The sequence below is a fragment of the Vigna umbellata genome, chromosome 5, assembly GCF_029865625.1.
Source record: "Vigna umbellata cultivar VRB3 chromosome 5, Vumbellata_1.0, whole genome shotgun sequence".
Classification (NCBI taxonomy): domain Eukaryota; kingdom Viridiplantae; phylum Streptophyta; class Magnoliopsida; order Fabales; family Fabaceae; genus Vigna; species Vigna umbellata.
This window is the reverse complement of record NC_142169.1, coordinates 27,120,941-27,138,708: the sequence shown is the minus strand read 5'-3', so window position 1 is coordinate 27,138,708 and position 17,768 is coordinate 27,120,941. Positions and strand designations below refer to the sequence as shown.

General features: G+C 31.2%; 2 protein-coding genes across 2 annotated transcripts; one reads left to right on the top strand and one right to left on the bottom strand.

Moving 5' to 3' along the window:
- Positions 1–1,009: 1,009 nt before the first annotated feature.
- LOC148198038 (uncharacterized) lies at positions 1,010–1,998 on the bottom strand. Its single transcript, XM_088115158.1, has one exon. The coding sequence runs from the start codon at positions 1,940–1,942 to the stop codon at positions 1,151–1,153; it is 792 nt and encodes a 263-aa protein (XP_087971284.1). The 5' UTR covers positions 1,943–1,998; the 3' UTR covers positions 1,010–1,150.
- Positions 1,999–8,498: 6,500 nt separating this feature from the next.
- On the top strand, positions 8,499–16,283 carry LOC124833452 (diaminopimelate epimerase family protein). Its single transcript, XM_047307945.2, has 9 exons — positions 8,499–8,875; positions 8,950–9,117; positions 9,445–9,515; positions 9,837–9,894; positions 10,075–10,254; positions 10,637–10,721; positions 12,200–12,259; positions 12,363–12,436; positions 15,980–16,283. The coding sequence occupies exons 1-9, from the start codon at positions 8,609–8,611 to the stop codon at positions 16,094–16,096; spliced, it is 1,080 nt and encodes a 359-aa protein (XP_047163901.1). The 5' UTR covers positions 8,499–8,608; the 3' UTR covers positions 16,097–16,283.
- Positions 16,284–17,768: the final 1,485 nt, after the last annotated feature.

Here is a 17,768-nt window from a genome sequence, read left to right as displayed (position 1 = left end):
ATAATCTTAAGACTTTTAAATTTAATTCGTGGTTGATTGTTGAAGATTTCAAGAGATTAGAACTTGATGAATTATAATAGGCTCAAAGACGTTAGGAATAAGATTTAAGTATATTTGTAACTTGATTTTGACATGAATTTGGAATTTATATGATTGTAAAAACATACAAATGAAGTGGATGAAATTTAGTCTTAAACAATTCTAAATATTCTATGCTAATATAAAAAATATAACACCGTATTAACTAAAATATTAAGATTCAATATTTTTGGTTTAAAATTTTTTATGAAATCGATATTCAATTTTCAACTCATTATTATATCCTAACAAATATGCTTTCTATTTAAGTTATTTTAATGCAAACAAATTTTCAAAAATCTCACGGTAAAGGACAATTGGATTTAATCAACTATGAAATTTGTGACTTTAAAATAAGAACTAAAAGCTTTAGACAAAATTTCAACGTCATATATCAGATACATTATTCCGTTACTGTTTTTTTTTTTGTTCAAGTATATATTTTGTAGGTCTCTAAATACTTCATGTTAGAAACAACATCAACAAAGAACTTTTATCTTTTCGGCAATTACGAAAGCCCAAGAGCATGGTTGCATGAACTATGTTACCAACCAGAATTTACCTTTTCATATAGAATTCTATCTCTTTGGGTGATATATTTTTTTTAAACGTGCGATCTTAGAAAAAAGAATTATATAAAGACTATGGGAATATATTGAAGATTAATTAAACTATTAACTACACTACATATATGTCGTACATTCCAATGAAATCGAGTTTAAATTTAAGAAATGCATGTTATGAATAAAACACTTATTTGAAAAAACAGATCTTATTACAATTAGCCAGTCAAACTACAAATCAAATTGGACAGCCACATTCATATTTTAGGTAAGTTTAAAAAATGTGAAACAAAATTCAGAGAATAAATTTAACATAATGTATAGGAGGGAGCACATGCTCATTACTCTCATTCAAAATTCTCCTTATGCACATAACTTCATTTATCTTCCCAAGACTTTACTAAAGCTCAAAACAGTGCAATTGTAACCTAGTAATCTATCTTATAACTTCATTTATCTCACATAATAAATAAGCAAGTCTGATTTTGAAGCTCAAAACAGTGCAATTCTCACAAAAGCTTTCTCTTTTTTCCAGTTAATGCATGATTGTGCATGATATTGGAATCCATATCCACACATGACACCATTTCATTCTTCACGGATAACCCAAAATTTGATGCAGAAGATGTCTGAGAATGTCCATGAGAACTCCCTGGAAATGCCAAACTTAAAGAAGTTGGAATGAATCCATTTGGGTTATCATGATCTTTGTAGGTAGAAAAGTTGATCTCTTGGGTAGCAAGTGGAAGGGCAAGGGAAGACAAAGTAGGAGGGTTTTTCCAATGTGGAACTGGATCAACTAGAAGTGTGTGAAGCAAAGGTCCTGCTTCTGTAACACTTTGCAATAATCTACCTTTTTGAGGTAAGGGTTTCCCACAAACCAGTTTATCAATCGCTAGGGAATCACTCTCAACCATGTCTGTTTCGATGTTGTTTGATAAGGTGAAGTTGCTTGTTTCAACTATTCTTGTTTGAGACATTAAACTCGTGGAGAAATGTTTCTCATTTGACTGGAGATTTGACAAGGATAAATCACATGAATGATCTGATAAGACTTTGGAGCTTGAATATGATACCTTGGTGCTATTCATTGATGGCTTTGTTTTGTTTTGGAGGCATGATTGATCAACCTGTGGAATAATAGTACTTGTTGTCTCAACTGGGGTCGGTGCTTGTACATTTCTTATCAGCAATTGAAGTCGGTCTCTTGCTTCATCTCTTTCTTGGCAAACTTTCTTTAACAACTTGTACAAGTGTTTAACCGTCTCCTCATATTTCTTGATCTTAGCATTAGCTTCCATTTTTGCTGCTACCAGTTCAAGCTTGGTGCAGAGAAGCCTGTGCTTAACCTCCTCGATGCTCTGCCAACACAAGGCAAAGTTTAGTCAGTGTGCAACTGAGAGTTCAAATTACAATACACCACTAGATGCTAAACCAATAATATTTTAGTATTATGTACCTGAATGATTGAAGCATGTTATTAGAGGGATTGTTCAAAATGTGAAGACAAAGTACCTTTGCCTTTCGGCATGGCTGATATATTTTACAAGCCATTATATATTGGTATTTACTTTTGACTTATTTCTTTGTTGGTCATTATAAATCACTTATGAAAATTTTAAAGTATAAATCTAAGTCTCAAGTAAAAATAAGAATTAAGTACAATATAACAATGAAAACACATAAATTTATTATCTTAAAGTTTTGGGTTATAAATGATGTGAATCTTTATATGAATTTGATTTAGATCTTATTATTGTTATGTCTTTATAGTAAATTATTTATTTATTTCACTAATAAAGATTCATAATGATATCACAGTTAAATTTGTCTTAATGATTGACTTAAACAAAATACAATACAAATATAAAATTCATAATTGAATAATTCATGGTTAGGAAAATTTCTATCATTGAAGAGTGTGTCAACTGAAGAAACTGTCCTTAATATGAAAATTGTTGAAAATACAGATATAAGTTTAAGTCTAGATTGGATAAATATGTGAAAATTGAATACCAGGATGATGTAATTGTTGATGTGTCTCTCAAGAATTATTTACAATGTTAAAAGGCTTTATAGGGATTCAAAAGTAATGAGCGTTCAACTTCAAAAAGGTAAAGCAAGGGTAATTCAACTTTTCAAAGGGCTTTTTGTTTTTAAGTACTACATCTTTTGACAATATTGTGAACATACATTATTGTGTTCCCTAAACTACGTTTGAGTTATTTGGTTGCTATTAAGTAAATCTTATTGGTACCGTCATAAATACCAGCTAAAGTTTCATTTTGTGAACATTGTTTTTAGCTGTAATTCAACATAGAATCTAGATTTTGATATGTCCCTATCCATCCAATAATATAAACAGAAAAATTAATAATTGGAACACGAATGAAAATTGTGCAATTCAAAGTAAGTTATATAGGAGAATCATTTACCTGGTTCTCAGAAGAAATCATATTCGTGTTTATGTAGCTACGAACAATTCACGAACAATACTGAAATATGAAATGCTACTTTTGTGGTTCAACACAAGCTGCTTTATGTATGTTGAAATGGGTAGAGTTCTCTTGAAGAAAAAAGTGAAAGATATATGATTTTGGTCAAAAAAACAGAAACTTCAATTTTATATTCTAATTGAACAGTTATTGAGTGAATAAACTATCCCGTGATTATAGGGATGTTGCTTCCCAATATATCATTGGTATCCTCTTGTTTTCCTTGTTAATTGATTGTGGCCTATTTTAAGGCCTAAGTATTTTTGAGTCATTATTTGGCCAATTCATAATTAGGCTTTGACAGATGAACTACAGTTTTGCTTATACTAAACAACAAAACATGCATGTGAGTTTAACCTTCGGTTGGATTTTGTGTAACGTTGTTGGTTCTAACAATTACTGAACAATGAAAATTGGTTCCTATGTCAACCATGTTGCAGTTTTAGGTTTCTGTTTTCAGACCATTTATTGTTCTGTAACAAATGAGTTGACTATACTTATCCGTAGCGGTCTAGCACATTGTAGCTGGCAATTGTGACTTAGTTTAACTGAAATAATTGGGCGTATTTTTGGTTGCATTTTTTTTTTTAAAGTTCGTTTATAAACTTCAACGTCTGATAACGACGATAAGTTATTTTAGTTATTGCTTTTACAGAATTTGACCTTAATTCTTAATTTTGCGAAATATCATTTAGTTTAGTCATTTCATTGTAAAATAATTGCGCAATTTTTTCATATTTTTGTTTGGAAGATTGGATTTGAGGGAAAAAGGAGATGAATGTGAAATTGTTTATGTTAAGAAAAATAGTAAGGAGAAATAAGAAGAAAGTTAAATCTGTGGATGATTTTATTGAAATAAAATATTTGAATAAAAGAGAAATTTTGAAATGACCCAATTGTCCTTTGGTAGAAATTATTATTATTATAACCATTTATTGTATTATTATTATTATTTTAATTATTACCCATGATTATTATAATAATTATTTTTATGGATATAATTATTATTATTTATATTATTAGTATAATTATTATCATTATAAGTATAATAATACTTATTATTGTTCATATATTATTGTTATAAATACTAATAATAATATTATTATTATTATTAAACTCAATTAAGAATAAAGCGAGGATGATACATGTAACTTCTGGTTAATTAGGTATGTACACTTCACTAGTGGTCAGAATATAAAGAGAAAAAAAAGGAAAAATAATATATATATATATATATATATATATATATATATATATATATATATATATATATATATATATATATATAAATAAATAAAGAGAGTAACCATCTTGATAAAATTGTGAATCATACATATATCAACTAAAGATATTTTCGTAATCATACACAATATCGAGTTGGATTTTCCTTCAAATCCTCTTATAGATGCGACGAGAAAAAAAATACATAAATCAGCGCATTTTTACGCTTTCAAGTCTTCTTACATAGATAGAAACAAATGCAATAACCACTCACATTTCCATTTATATAAACAATATTAATGCTGAAACAAACACAAGCTTGCTCGAAGGCAGAGACGAATGTACTTATATATTTGTTTTTTGAAAAAAATTGTAGTTTTATTTATTTCTTAATATTTTCTATAGTTTTTTAATTTTGAGAGATTTTCACACACACATCACATATAAACTTAATTAACTTAATTATTTTTATCTAGGGTTCTATTGTAAAAATAGTGAGATTTAAGTGCTACTTTTGATAAAGAATTTATTTTATAGGTTTTAGTGTGAAAGGAATAGTTGATGAGATAGAAAAAAAAAGTAAAAATAGTAATAATTGGAAGAAGTATACATTGTAGTTGTCTTTACCTCAAAAGTTAGTAACATGGGTATTTATAAACTTCATTTCACCTACACAATTATTCTAAAAAATATTAATCACAACTTGTAGAATGTTATAAATTTTTAGCTATGTAAAGTTTTTAATATTTGTCTTATATTTTAGACTTTTCTATATTATTATAGAATTAACATTATACTTTAATAGAAAGGATCTAGAGTAATTTGGTCGAAATGATATGGGATATATAGATTGAAATTATTTTGAGTATACAATCTAGATATCAGATACGTATAATACAATATTGTTCGATTTATTTATATACTTGTTTGTTAAGAATTGATACTCACTTGTTTAGTTTTTTTTAGAAAAAGATGAATTGAATGTTGGAAGCAGCTGTGGAAGATTACGACGATGAGGACCCTTTTATGAAGAAAAGATTGATCCATGAAAGTTACACTGACAGTAAGTGAAAACTACTCTAAGTTTTCTTTTATGTATTGGAATGGATAGGAGGTTTGAATATTTTTTATTAAGTTTTGTGTGTCCTTGAATCATAAAAATACGTTTATACGTTATGGATAAGTTACACCTTTGTATATTCAATATTTATATTTATCGGCTTAAAACAGAATCATTTTAGGGTGAGTAATTTCAAATGCTTTATAACAAGCAAATGTATTATTACTTTAGTGAAAAATCTTCTTATTTTTAAATAAATGAAATGTTTGCCACAAAAAATAGTAATGTATTTCTTAATTATAAATTTGTTTGCTAAATATATATTTTCCCAACATATTCAATATTGTATTTTATTGCAGATAATAATAGTAACAATTATAATTATAATTTATTATTAACGAATAACGACACAATATAATTATAGTATCATTATTTTCTATAATATATATATATATATATATATATATATATATATATATATATATATATATAACTTCATTATATGTATAAAAATTAATTATATTTATATATGTGTATCTACTCTAACTTTTTAGAATATAAGAACTATTTTATTATGTCATATTGCAGAAGTATATTTAGTATGCAATAATTCAACCGTATTATAACTCGAAAGAAGTGCTAGTAAGGAATGAATTTTTATTGTATTCTTTAGCCTATTATACAGGTGAATTTTTATTTTTATTTTCAGCCTATTTAGGTAGATACAAAGGCTTAAAATATATGGTTTTTTAAAATAATGCATATTTACCTTTTTCTTCTCTCACTAACATTTATTTTATGTTTTATTAACTTGGGTGTCAAGTACTTTTTTACAAGTGGACATTTATTTTGCTTTTAGATATAGATTTCATCTGTTTTTAAGAGTTGTCTTGTGACTCTTTTCACATTCTAATAAGAATATTTAATGTTCATGATGAGGTTCGAGTTAAATCTTAAATCATCTACTTAAGTTTATGATCTTTATTTTAAATAAAATATCATCTTTTCTTTATCCAATAATAAGATGGATCTCATCAACAGTGAATAATAGATTATGATGATTGTAAGAAACTTTTTTATTCTTAATTAACAATGTAGAAGAATTTATTAGATATGTATTTTAATCAACTTATTAACGTATGTAGTTAATACCTGATTTTAGTGTAATAGTAAACTTGAGAGTAATGGATATGACTACCATATGTTCTACTAGATATGACTCACTAAAAGAATATATAAGAGATTTTATACCGTCCCAAAATTATAATACAATACTTTTCAAATATAAATTTTTATATCACATCATTATTTAGATTATTTAAAAATATCTAATAATAGATAAATTTGGAAAATATTATTAATAAGCATAATTAAAATAACAAAAGAGATAAGTGTGATGCGATGGATTTATTCTCCAAAATATATTACTAGATTTGGATTGAAAATTAAGATTATTCATTTGAATTAAAGGTTGAAACGTGTGATTTGAGGTTGAATGTCAAATGAGTTAGTCCATATCAAAGGTTAAGGCGATTCGACTCAAACTGAAAGTCAAATGAAGCCGCCTTGAACAAAAGGTTAATCCAAAGATCTAATTTAGTCGTCCTAGGTCAAAGGTCGAGCCAAGTCGTTTAATGAAAATGGAACCTATTTACTTTGGCTGAAGGTTGAATTGAGTCGGTCTAAGTCGAAAATCAAACTTATTTGAAGGCCGAATTAAGTAATTTGGAAATGAAAAATCGAGTTGAATTAATTTGGATTAAACTTTAAGCTCATTTAATCTAAATTACTAAATCTATATGAAAAATCAAAACAATTCAATCCAAAACAGATCCAATATAAAAACAAGGGTTAAATATGTTTTTAGTCCCTAAACTATTGACCGTTTCTGGTTTTTGTCCCTCTTCCAAAGTAAGGTACAATTTAGTCCTCAATCTTTAAAAAACGTTCGTTTTAGTCGAAAAAACGAACGTTTTGAGGACTAAAACGAGGACTAAAAACAAAATTTTGAGGACTAAAACGAACGTTTTTCTAAAGAATGAGGACCAAATTGTACCTTACTTTGGAAGAGGGACGAAAACCAGAAACGGCCAATAGTTTAGGGACTAAAAACATATTTAACCCTTTAAACAAATTGTGAGATTAAGTAAGCTTAAATGTAAAAATATTTTTTAAAATAAAATTTTACCTTAAAATAAAAGTTAAACTACTTCATCTAAATAAAAAAAATTAAAATCTAAAATATTTCAAATCCTTAATCTAACCAAACTATTTAAAAAATAAGAATTTAACAATAAATAATTTAATTTTTAAAGTTACTAAAATTCCTTATTCAACGAGCTATTATTAGCAGGAAAATGCTAACAGAGGTGAAACACTTGTGTCAAGCGTGGAATAGCTAGTGCCAGATTAACTGTGTACGTGTTATGTATTTGGGTTTGGTGGCGACTTTATAGTACGCATTTGGATGACACAAAAACATACTATAAATAAACATACCATCACTCATTTTGCTGTCTTTTTTTCTATTTTTTTTGTTCTCTGTGGTTGTGAATTTGGACTTGTATCCTCATACCAATTATTTATTACATTAACATAAAAGTTTAGATGGTTTTATTTTTTTTCATCTAATCTAATGATAAACATTAAACGTGTAAACATACATTCTATTAAACATTCTACTGTTTTAAATTAAGTAAAATTACTTATATAAAACATGCCTCGATAATTACAAATGTTAAATAGTTTTTTTAGAAATTTGACAAATAATATCAATATCAACATTTAAGTTAATCTAAATCAATTAAATATATTTCGTTCTGAACTTGAAGAAACATGCTACAAGTTCCTCTACATGTCTTATTTAAAAGATAAAGTGGTCCTCTATAGATTATTAAATTATAGTAATATTCATCAAATAAAAAATTATAGTTAAAATTATAATTATAAACTATAAGTTCCTCTATTTTTGTTTGTATATATTTTACTTATCACAAATTTTAATAATTAAATTTTTAAGTACGTTTTCTTCCCATAAACCAGAAAAATCTAAGAAAAAGCACATCAACCCACCTATTTAACGGCCGAGATTGCGTACCGGAAGCCCTTAACGCTTCACTGTGTGCGACAGAGTCAAACCCAGACGGTGACAGTGGCAGATTGCAGTATCCGCCGCCATTCGAAGCTGCAGAATGGCCATAACAGCCACCATTACCGTTCCTCTCACATCCCCCACGCGCCGCAGTCTCACCTCCCTCAATAATCTCTTCCTCCACTCTCCCCGATCCACTTTGCCCATTCCGCGACGCACTTTCAAGTACCCTAACTCCCGCCTTGTCGCCTCCTCCATGAGCACCGACGCCCCCGTCAAAACCCCCTCCGCTTCCTTCCTCAACCGCCTACAGACCGGCTTTCTCCATTTCGCCAAGTACCACGGCCTCGGAAACGACTTCATTTTGGTGAGTTCATTCCCCTTCGCTTTCCCTTTATCAAATTGATAACCGTTCGGTTCTTGACGCGTCGTTTTGAATAGGTTGACAATAGAGACTCGTCCGAGCCCAGGATCACTGCAGAGAAAGCGGTTCAACTGTGTGATCGGAACTTCGGTGTTGGAGCTGACGGAGTTATCTTTGTATTGCCTGGAATCAATGGCACTGATTATACCATGAGGATTTTTAACTCTGATGGTAGTGAGCCTGAGGTAGTTCTTCTTACCAAGCCTCGTTCGTGTCTGTTTTCGTCTGAACGGGGTTGGGCCTAAACTGAATTGCAGTAGAGAATAAGAAAGTTAAATACATTGAATTTTTTTCCTAAATTTAAAATCAACTTAGAAGCATTCTCATTTAACTTTTCCGAAAAGTGAAATGCATAAAAAAGTACACAAGTTGATTTTAATTACTAGTTTTTTTTCCCCCTGTAAATATTTATGTAGAAATTTATCGCTCAAACTTAAAAAAGTATAGAATCTTAGTCTTTTTATCACTGACAAGTTTGCTGTCACTAATCCGAATGATGCTCATATTCATAGATGTGTGGCAATGGAGTGCGATGTTTTGCCAAATTCGTTTCTCAGCTAGAGAGTTTAGAAGGAAGCCATAGGTACGGTTTTTCTTTCTATAACTTTTCTGTAACGTTTCGTAATTGCTCTTTTCAGTCGCTTCAGCTTCTCATTTTTTATGTCTTGTGTATGAATTGTGAGACCGTGTTCTTCTGAGCTTTTTTTTTTCTTTACGTGTGACAAATATCTGTAAAGATAAGATTATTGTGTCAGATAATATTGAAAATTAATTTACTAAATTGATGATGATTTTTCTTATGATGGTTTAGCTGCCACCTCAGTCATTACCATTATATAGTTATGGATTAATGGGCTTAATGAAATTTCATCTTACAGTAATAATGTATTTCCTTACTTTGCAGTTTTACCGTTCATACTGGAGCTGGTCTTATTATACCTGAAGTCTTAGAGGATGGAAATGTATGTTATGTTACAGATATTTGCAATTTGCTTATTGATATGTGATATTGTTTTAAGGCATTGGCTCATGCAGCTCCTAAGATGCCTTAATCGGTTTAACGTTAGGAAGGAATATTCTTTGTCTCTTATATGATATTGGTTCTCTTTCTCAAGATTGATAGAGAATACTAACTGTTTCAGGTAAGAGTTGACATGGGGGAACCAGTTCTTAAAGCCTCAGATGTGCCTACTAAATTACCTGCAAACAAGGATAGTGCTGTTGTTAAATCGGAGCTAGTCGTGGATGGAGTTATCTGGCATGTGACCTGTGTTAGCATGGGAAATCCACACTGTGTAACTTTCAGTAGAGAAGGATGTCAGGTCTTTATTTTGACATACAGTAGATATTTCATACGTACGATTTCCTTTTATGATGTATTACACAGAGCACTACATCTATTCAAAGGTATGAAATATTGTGGAATAGTAGGAAGACAAGACATTAATCTATAGGATCTGTAAAATAATGTTTTATATATACAAATAAATGGATATTCTTGCATACAGTTGAATTTAGAACCATTTGTATAAAAAGAAACATAGCTCCTTTGAAATATAATTTTTAAGGTCAAAAAATATTTTTTAATTGCATCTTAAAAGTTAAGATGTCAACTTTCATCTGTTGTGCTACAGTTTTACATGGATTAATATTTTTCAGTCTTTACTGCTTATGCAATGTTTGTTTTAATCCTTGTTGCAACAGAATTTGCTAGTTGATGAATTGAAGCTAGCAGAAATTGGCCCAAAATTTGAACATCATGAGGTGTTCCCAGCACGAACTAACACAGGCAAGATTTTTCTATTTCTATGATTGAACTATGCTTGTTAACTTTGTTAAAATATGAAATTGGCTGATTACAACCAAGAGAGGGGGTGAATTGGTTGTGTTTTAGAAAAGCAAGTTCTTTGTGTAAAATGAATATTTTTGTTGAAAGTAATTGGTAGAGTTTAGATTACTGCTTTGTAATGGCCATATTTGAATCAACAAAAAATTATTAAAAGAGAAGGAATAAAGAACAACACAAGAATTTGTATATTGGTTTGATTCTTTAAGAATCTACATCCGGTTTATCCAGCAACCTTAACTGGAATCACTAAAACTTTAATCAAGTCAGTTTACAAGAAACTCCTATGAAAACTAGAGAAAAAGAATTACACAATACCCTTGAAAAACTTTTTCAAGATCCAAAAAAACAACACAAGACATTGAAGCTATCAATTACCAACTAAAACACACCACACATTGGTCTAAAGTACAAATTAAAGAAGGTGCAAAAGAGAAACAAGAAACTCGATCACCTGGATTTGTGACTGATGTTACATGGAAAGATTACCTATAACCTTGAAGAACCTTAACTTCTTGGTTTTGAAAGATTTGCAAAAAGTTTTTGATGTCATCACTCTCAACATTTCTTTTACACGTTTTTTCAGAATTATGTTTTGAAGAAAGCCTTTATTTTCTTTTAGAAAACAGTGATTGATTTCAAAAATTGATTGCTACTGCCCAGATTAATCAAGTATGTTATAACCAAATCGATTAATTTGTTCAACATCATTTCCAGAAAGCAATTTCTAACAGATCAATCGATTAGATACTTATTTTAATCAATTAAAAGCCAAAGATGTCCTGTTTTTAAACTTTGGTTGATTTAATGAAGATCTAATTATCCATTAAAAAACAGGTTGGTTCAAGTCTTTATCTAGTTCAATTTGACTTATGAAGAACATGCTTATCTTTCAATACCAGTAGGGAAGGTTCTTTAAGGCCTTTTACAATTTTAACTAAAGACTTCTTGGACATCATCAAAAACAAAACAGAGAACCAATTCTTCTTCTGACCTTATGTGAACTAACAAACTTTCTTACCTATGCTGATCCCAGCACCTTTTTTTTTAAATTTATTTCTACCAGTTGGACCTTTTTATTTTATTTTTCTTCCTTGAGCAATATAGCTTTGATGGCAAGCTAAATGCACATTCTGGCAGATGGTGGTTACTGATTTAGTGACATGTTTTTGTTCTTGGTTTAATGTTTGGTATCATGATATTGCTGGTATTTTTTCTAGGATTTGGTCGGACTGTATTAGTAGCTTAGGTTAGGGTCCTTGTATAGAGCATATAATGTGCAATTATGGCTTGCTTTATTTATCAGCAAAATTTCACCCTTGATGTTTTGATTCCTTATGCATAACTCCAATTAAATATCATCACACTAATACAGTTGTTGTATGTCTCACTAATTATATGGTTTCTTATTTAATGTGCAGAGTTTGTGCAAGTATTGTCTAAGTCTCAGCTGAAAATGCGTGTTTGGGAGCGGGGAGCAGGTTAGAATATTCTAAATAGCCATGATGTGTCAGATTAGTATTACTAGTTGTTTGTACAATTGTCCGGGTTTGTTCAATTTTGAGTTCGTGTTTTGTTGTGCAGGAGCAACCCTAGCCTGTGGAACGGGAGCTTGTGCTACTGTTGTTGCGGCTGTTCTTGAGGGTCATGCTGGGAGGGTAAGCTTGCTACTATGCTTGTAATAATATAAAAAGTATTTATTTTTTATTAAAAAAAATTCATAATCGAAGTTGTCAATAAGGTCGAAGTGGCTGTATTAGCAATGGAGCATGATGGTGTTCCGGTTTGGCATTGTGCAAATGCTGTTGTGCTGCATTTCTGTGTTTCTGTTTGAGTCATAGTAGTGGTGTAAGAGGGTGGCTGTGCACATTTAACCCCCCAAATAACCTAAATCTTTAATTATTAGCTAGGGTATTTTAGGATTTTAATTGTGTTTGGGTTAGCTTTTGAAGAGAAACTCTTCTATTTCTTCCCTAGCCTTGTTCACCCTGAACTTACAGACAATTCTTCTTGTCTGGTAACCTTTGTTCTTCTCTGACAACGGGAAACCTTTTCTGGCAGCCAGACCACTCCGTTGAAGTTTTTCCTATCTTTCCTCTGAATTCTGATTTCCCTCTTTTATATGCTTTGTATTTTCCTTTTCCACTGCTATGTATACTCTTTTTCTCTGTGTTCCTTTGTTCTCATTTTCTTTTTTTTTTTCCTTTCATGCTGGCAGCAACCAAAATCTTTTTTTCTCCCTTGACTTCATGTGTTCTTTTGTATTATTGACTAGCACAGTGTGATGAATCTTGAAGAGAATGAAGGTTCCTATTAAAATATTCTATTTGATTTTGAATGTCTTGTACTTGAGTTTCTTTGGGCTTTAGAGGCTTTTAGTCCTTTTTTCCCTTGACTACTCTTTCTATCTACTTTATATTTTGTTTGGGTATTTACTATCATGAGTATTATTAATCATGACTAGTGCCCAATTTTGTAGTTTTTTTGCTCTATAGTTATATATATATATATACATTCTATTAATTATTTTATTTAATATATCTGTGTGTATTAGACTAGAATGGAGGTTTTGCTATAGGCTCTCATTTTTGGGCATGGCCACTTCACTTTGCGACTATCAATTAACCACTATGCTCTTTACTACTATCCTTTCCCCATCACCACCATCTTCCTCACAGCTTTCTGGCAAAGGTTGCAAGGCGTCTAATATATTGCTTTAGATGTTGAACCTAAAGTGTGTTGGAGATGTCAGGATGTGTAGGCGATTAGTGGTGGAATTGTCACCTAAATTTATCAAATGTCCTTAGACAAACTCATACCATCTCTGCTCCTGCACTTAACATGGATAGGCAGGAAGTTGGCGTGAAAACTGACAATTGCCATGTTGGGGTCCCCATTCAATAATTGACAAGCCACTTTTATGGTTGGTGCCCCATGGCATTCAGTACTGCTATGACCGAGATCACAAACCTCTTCAAGGCCTTTTGTCTGAGATAACCCTTAAGTACAATCATCCTATATGGCTGCCAGTTCACCTGAAAAAAGAACAATATCTATTTCAGTCACAATATTGAAAATGGATGAATATTAAAGAACAGGGACAGGTTGAAAGTTAGTTTCTGAAGTCAGCTCCAACTTGGACATTGAAGATATCATCCTCTCTCTGAGTGCTTGTCATGAAATATAGACTTTCTATCAAATAACTTTGTGAAGTACAACATTAACGGAAATGATAGATTCAAATGAAAGCACTCAAGCTTCCAGTAGCAATATGGAATAACCTTGGTAGGTGTACCAAAAAGAAAATCTACAAAGAAGTTGAGGTTATACCGTAAATATATACTTAAGTTGAACTGGTGAAGAAATTACCATACCATCAAATCAAGTGTCCAACTGAATTTCTTAATTTGTGTCCTATCCCTTAAACATGGTAGCAAGTTTGCTTTGTTGGTAGCTCCCCATGCAGAAATTATTTTGTCAGGTATACATCTCTGTAAAGGTGGGGCAAACTTTTGTTGAGTGTGTGACCCACTCAATCTTTCAATTTTTCAGTTCCTGAATTCGGACCTCCTTTACTTGTTTCAGGTAAACTCGAACTCTCTTAAGAACTAACTAATGTAGGCTGACTGACTTGTTTCTTTAGGCCATTCTTATTCCTTCTGCTTATATGTTCGTAATTGGGTCTAACTAGCTTTTTATAAAAGATGCTAAAGAACGCCTCACTGCTTCACAAATAGTATTGATGGTCTAAACCTTGCAAACTTGTCAGCTAGGTGGTAGGAGTGTATGAGTTTTGTTGCGCAGCTTCTTTGTTCTAAATTCATGTTAGGGATTTATGGTATGATTTATTCCTACCATTTCCATATTAGCATTGTTCTTTCTGCAGTTTCCGTTGCAAATATTGTTTTGGTCTTAGTTTTTATTTTGTCTTGAGTTGATACTGGTGTTATATCTTCCATTATGGCTTTGGATGGTGAGTGTAACTGCTTTTATTAAGTCAGATGAGGTTTTTCAAAAAGGGAAAAGCTGAGATATGTTTTTTGATTCTGTATTCTATTATATATACTTACATGCCAACACTGGACTTCGTCTCTAAAATCTGAGTCATGATTTGTGTCCATCGGTTCTTGGCATTATCATAAATTGTCTAGTGTAGTCAAATGTTCCCAACACGCCTGACCTTTGGTCCTTGCCATAATAAAAAAAATTGTCAAGAGTTGTAGAATGAATTCCCAACAAATCTGTATTTAATGGATAATAACAGTGTCTATTTGCAAAAACAAAAAGGGGTCAGCATTTACACTGTTTGTTTGGGGTGAAAAGGAGGGAGAAAGGATGGATTGGAAAGTGATGAATTTGGACGAAATGAGTTGGGATGATCTGTGATGAAATACGTGGATGTCCCACATGTATGGTTTTCCTGGCTAGTAACATGAGAAAGAGGAGGAAATGGATCTGGCAAGGTGAAATTGACCACATTACCCTTGCTTTTAGTTGAGTAACCCATGAATTGCATAACACATTCACAAACCAAAATGATTTTGTCTTCCACATGGTGAAGCATGATTTTGTCCTTTATGGATTTCCCTGGAGAAATTGGCGAAGAGATGGAAAGCCTTTTGAAGGAGAAGCACGCTTCCAAAGATAGTTTTTCATATTTGGGCCTTGATGTCTTGCCATTTGCCCTGGGCGTTGCAGGATAATTGATTATGTGGTGTGATGTAATTGATTATGTATATTAATGACGTAATTGGTTATCCGTACTTTTTTTGGAAACATCTTTGGCCATCAGGCATAAATCATAAATCATAAATCCAATTGTCTTATTTTTAAGAAAAATGTGAAAGACAATTGCAAAATTGTCATTCATCACAAATTATCACTTTCCTTCTTGCCTCCCCAATCAAACACATAATTCTATACATTTCCCCTCTCTTTCCTTTCTATTTCACTTTAACAAAACAATCTCATTTGACACCAATTTTCCACTTATTTCTTTTTATCTGTTCCAATCCCTCAATTTTTTTTTCAGAGTATCCAAATTAGAGGCTTAATGGATAGTTGTAGAGGGATTTATATTTTATCTATTTGTAGAGACTAAATTCACATACAAGCCTAAAAGGGAAGTTTTTCCTCATTGTTTCCATGAAATAACTGCTTTGATTTTGCCATAATCTTTTTCATCTGTCAATTTGATACAGATATGCACGGTTGATCTACCTGGAGGGCCTCTTCAGATTGATTGGAGGGAGGAAGATAATCATGTGTATATGACAGGCTCGGCCGATTTAGTTTATTATGGATCTTTGCCTCTTTGATATGTTGCCCAGTGTTAAACGTAATAGTTGGGTGAATTAGGAATTGCTGAATAATCTTTCCTTGGGAGGCGGACTTTTTGTTTTTAATGAATGTTTTATTTACGAATTTAATCTCAACCATTTGGTTGAACGAGTCACGATGATGCAGTAATGAGCTAAACGGTACGTTGGCTTGTGTGGATTTTAATGCTTTTTCATGATAGCAGGTTTTAAGATTGTAAAATATGTAAATTTGCTGCGCTTCTAGGGTACAAGTGTTGATTGGGATGATGTTAGCAGTGTAGTGGTTTCAAAAAACAAATCTACTTATATGTAAGATGGTGAGAAAAAGATACTCACTGTTTTCAATTAAATGCTGCAATAGGTGGATATGTACCTTATTTTGTTTCAAAATCTCTACTTGGATACAATCAAGGATACAATCAAAATAGTATAATTATTGAAACTTTTTCGTTATGTAAAATTTATTAGATATCTTTTCAGGAAAAAAAAAATGATACTATAGTTGTATTATATAAGCTTACTACAGAATTTGACGTGAAGAAGCTTCCAATAGGATTATATATCTCGTCAGAATACTCGCACTTTGTCTTCAGAAAGGTAGCAAGCGAGTGACCGCGGGTTTTACTTTATTGCCTGTATTCTACAAGTAAATTTACAATAAGTCAAATGTGGAATTCTCTTGATCAATCCAAATAAATACCACCTCTAGATCCTCTGGCAAGGATTTTGCTATAAAGTTTCATTTTTGACTTAATAGTTTATTTTTCTCTATTATTTTTAAGTTGATTTCTATATTTAATTTTTATAAATGTAATAATTTAGCTTTTTTGTCAAATTAATGGCAATGTTGTTATAAAGGTGAGAGTGTAACAAATGTCTTGTTCCTTCAAATCCGTTATGTTTGCAGCTTATGAATGATAAATCATATCCTTTACTCTTCGTTACTAGTTTTGCTAAGATGCATGAATTTTATACAAGTCATATTTTTAAGACTGAAAAATATCTTCTAAAGTGATTTCTTGCAAAACCTCAATTTTTAAGTGATCTTTATTATAGTTTCTGTTTCGAATGTCCTTTACTTTTCATTATTAAATAAAACAAGGATGGTAGGTATCTTCTGAAGCGCACATGGATACAAGTTTAAGAAAGACTCAACTTTGTTTTTGCATACAAGATCCACAACTTTTACTACTCACTTCGAAATTATCAAAAGTGTATCAGTATATATAAACCTTTTCAAAAGAATATAAACCTTTTAAAGATATAAAGAGTGTATAGTAGTATAACGACTTGAAGGAGTATAATCTACACAAATTTATGCGTTTTTGTAATACTCGAAAATACAGCAATATAAACCTTTCAAAAACTATTTCCCGAATATAAATACATTAAACGATGATCAAGCATTCCATGATATCGTGAAATGCGAATGAACAATTTGTTCGGGTTCATCAGAATACAAGTTGAATGTCTCCGAAAAAACATAACAGTCCGCAAGCAAAAAGCAAAAATTCCAAACCCAAGACTGATTCTAGTTAGATGTGAACTGAACCTTGTGCACAAGTAGTTGAAATAGGATGAAACTACACATCGGAATCCATACTCATGGTAGTTGGATGAAAATCCCTACTGTAAAGTATGGGACAAACGGTCAGTCCGTTACTCGGTG

Coding starts and splice junctions, on each gene's coding strand:
- LOC148198038 (XM_088115158.1), bottom strand. CDS start 1,942: ATGGAAGCTAATGCTAAGATCAAGAAATATGAGGAGACGGTTAAACAC.
- LOC124833452 (XM_047307945.2), top strand. CDS start 8,609: ATGGCCATAACAGCCACCATTACCGTTCCTCTCACATCCCCCACGCGC. Junction 8,876..8,949: donor TCGGAAACGACTTCATTTTG/GTGAGTTCATTC, acceptor CGTTTTGAATAG/GTTGACAATAGAGACTCGTC. Junction 12,260..12,362: donor TGTTTGGGAGCGGGGAGCAG/GTTAGAATATTC, acceptor TTTGTTGTGCAG/GAGCAACCCTAGCCTGTGGA.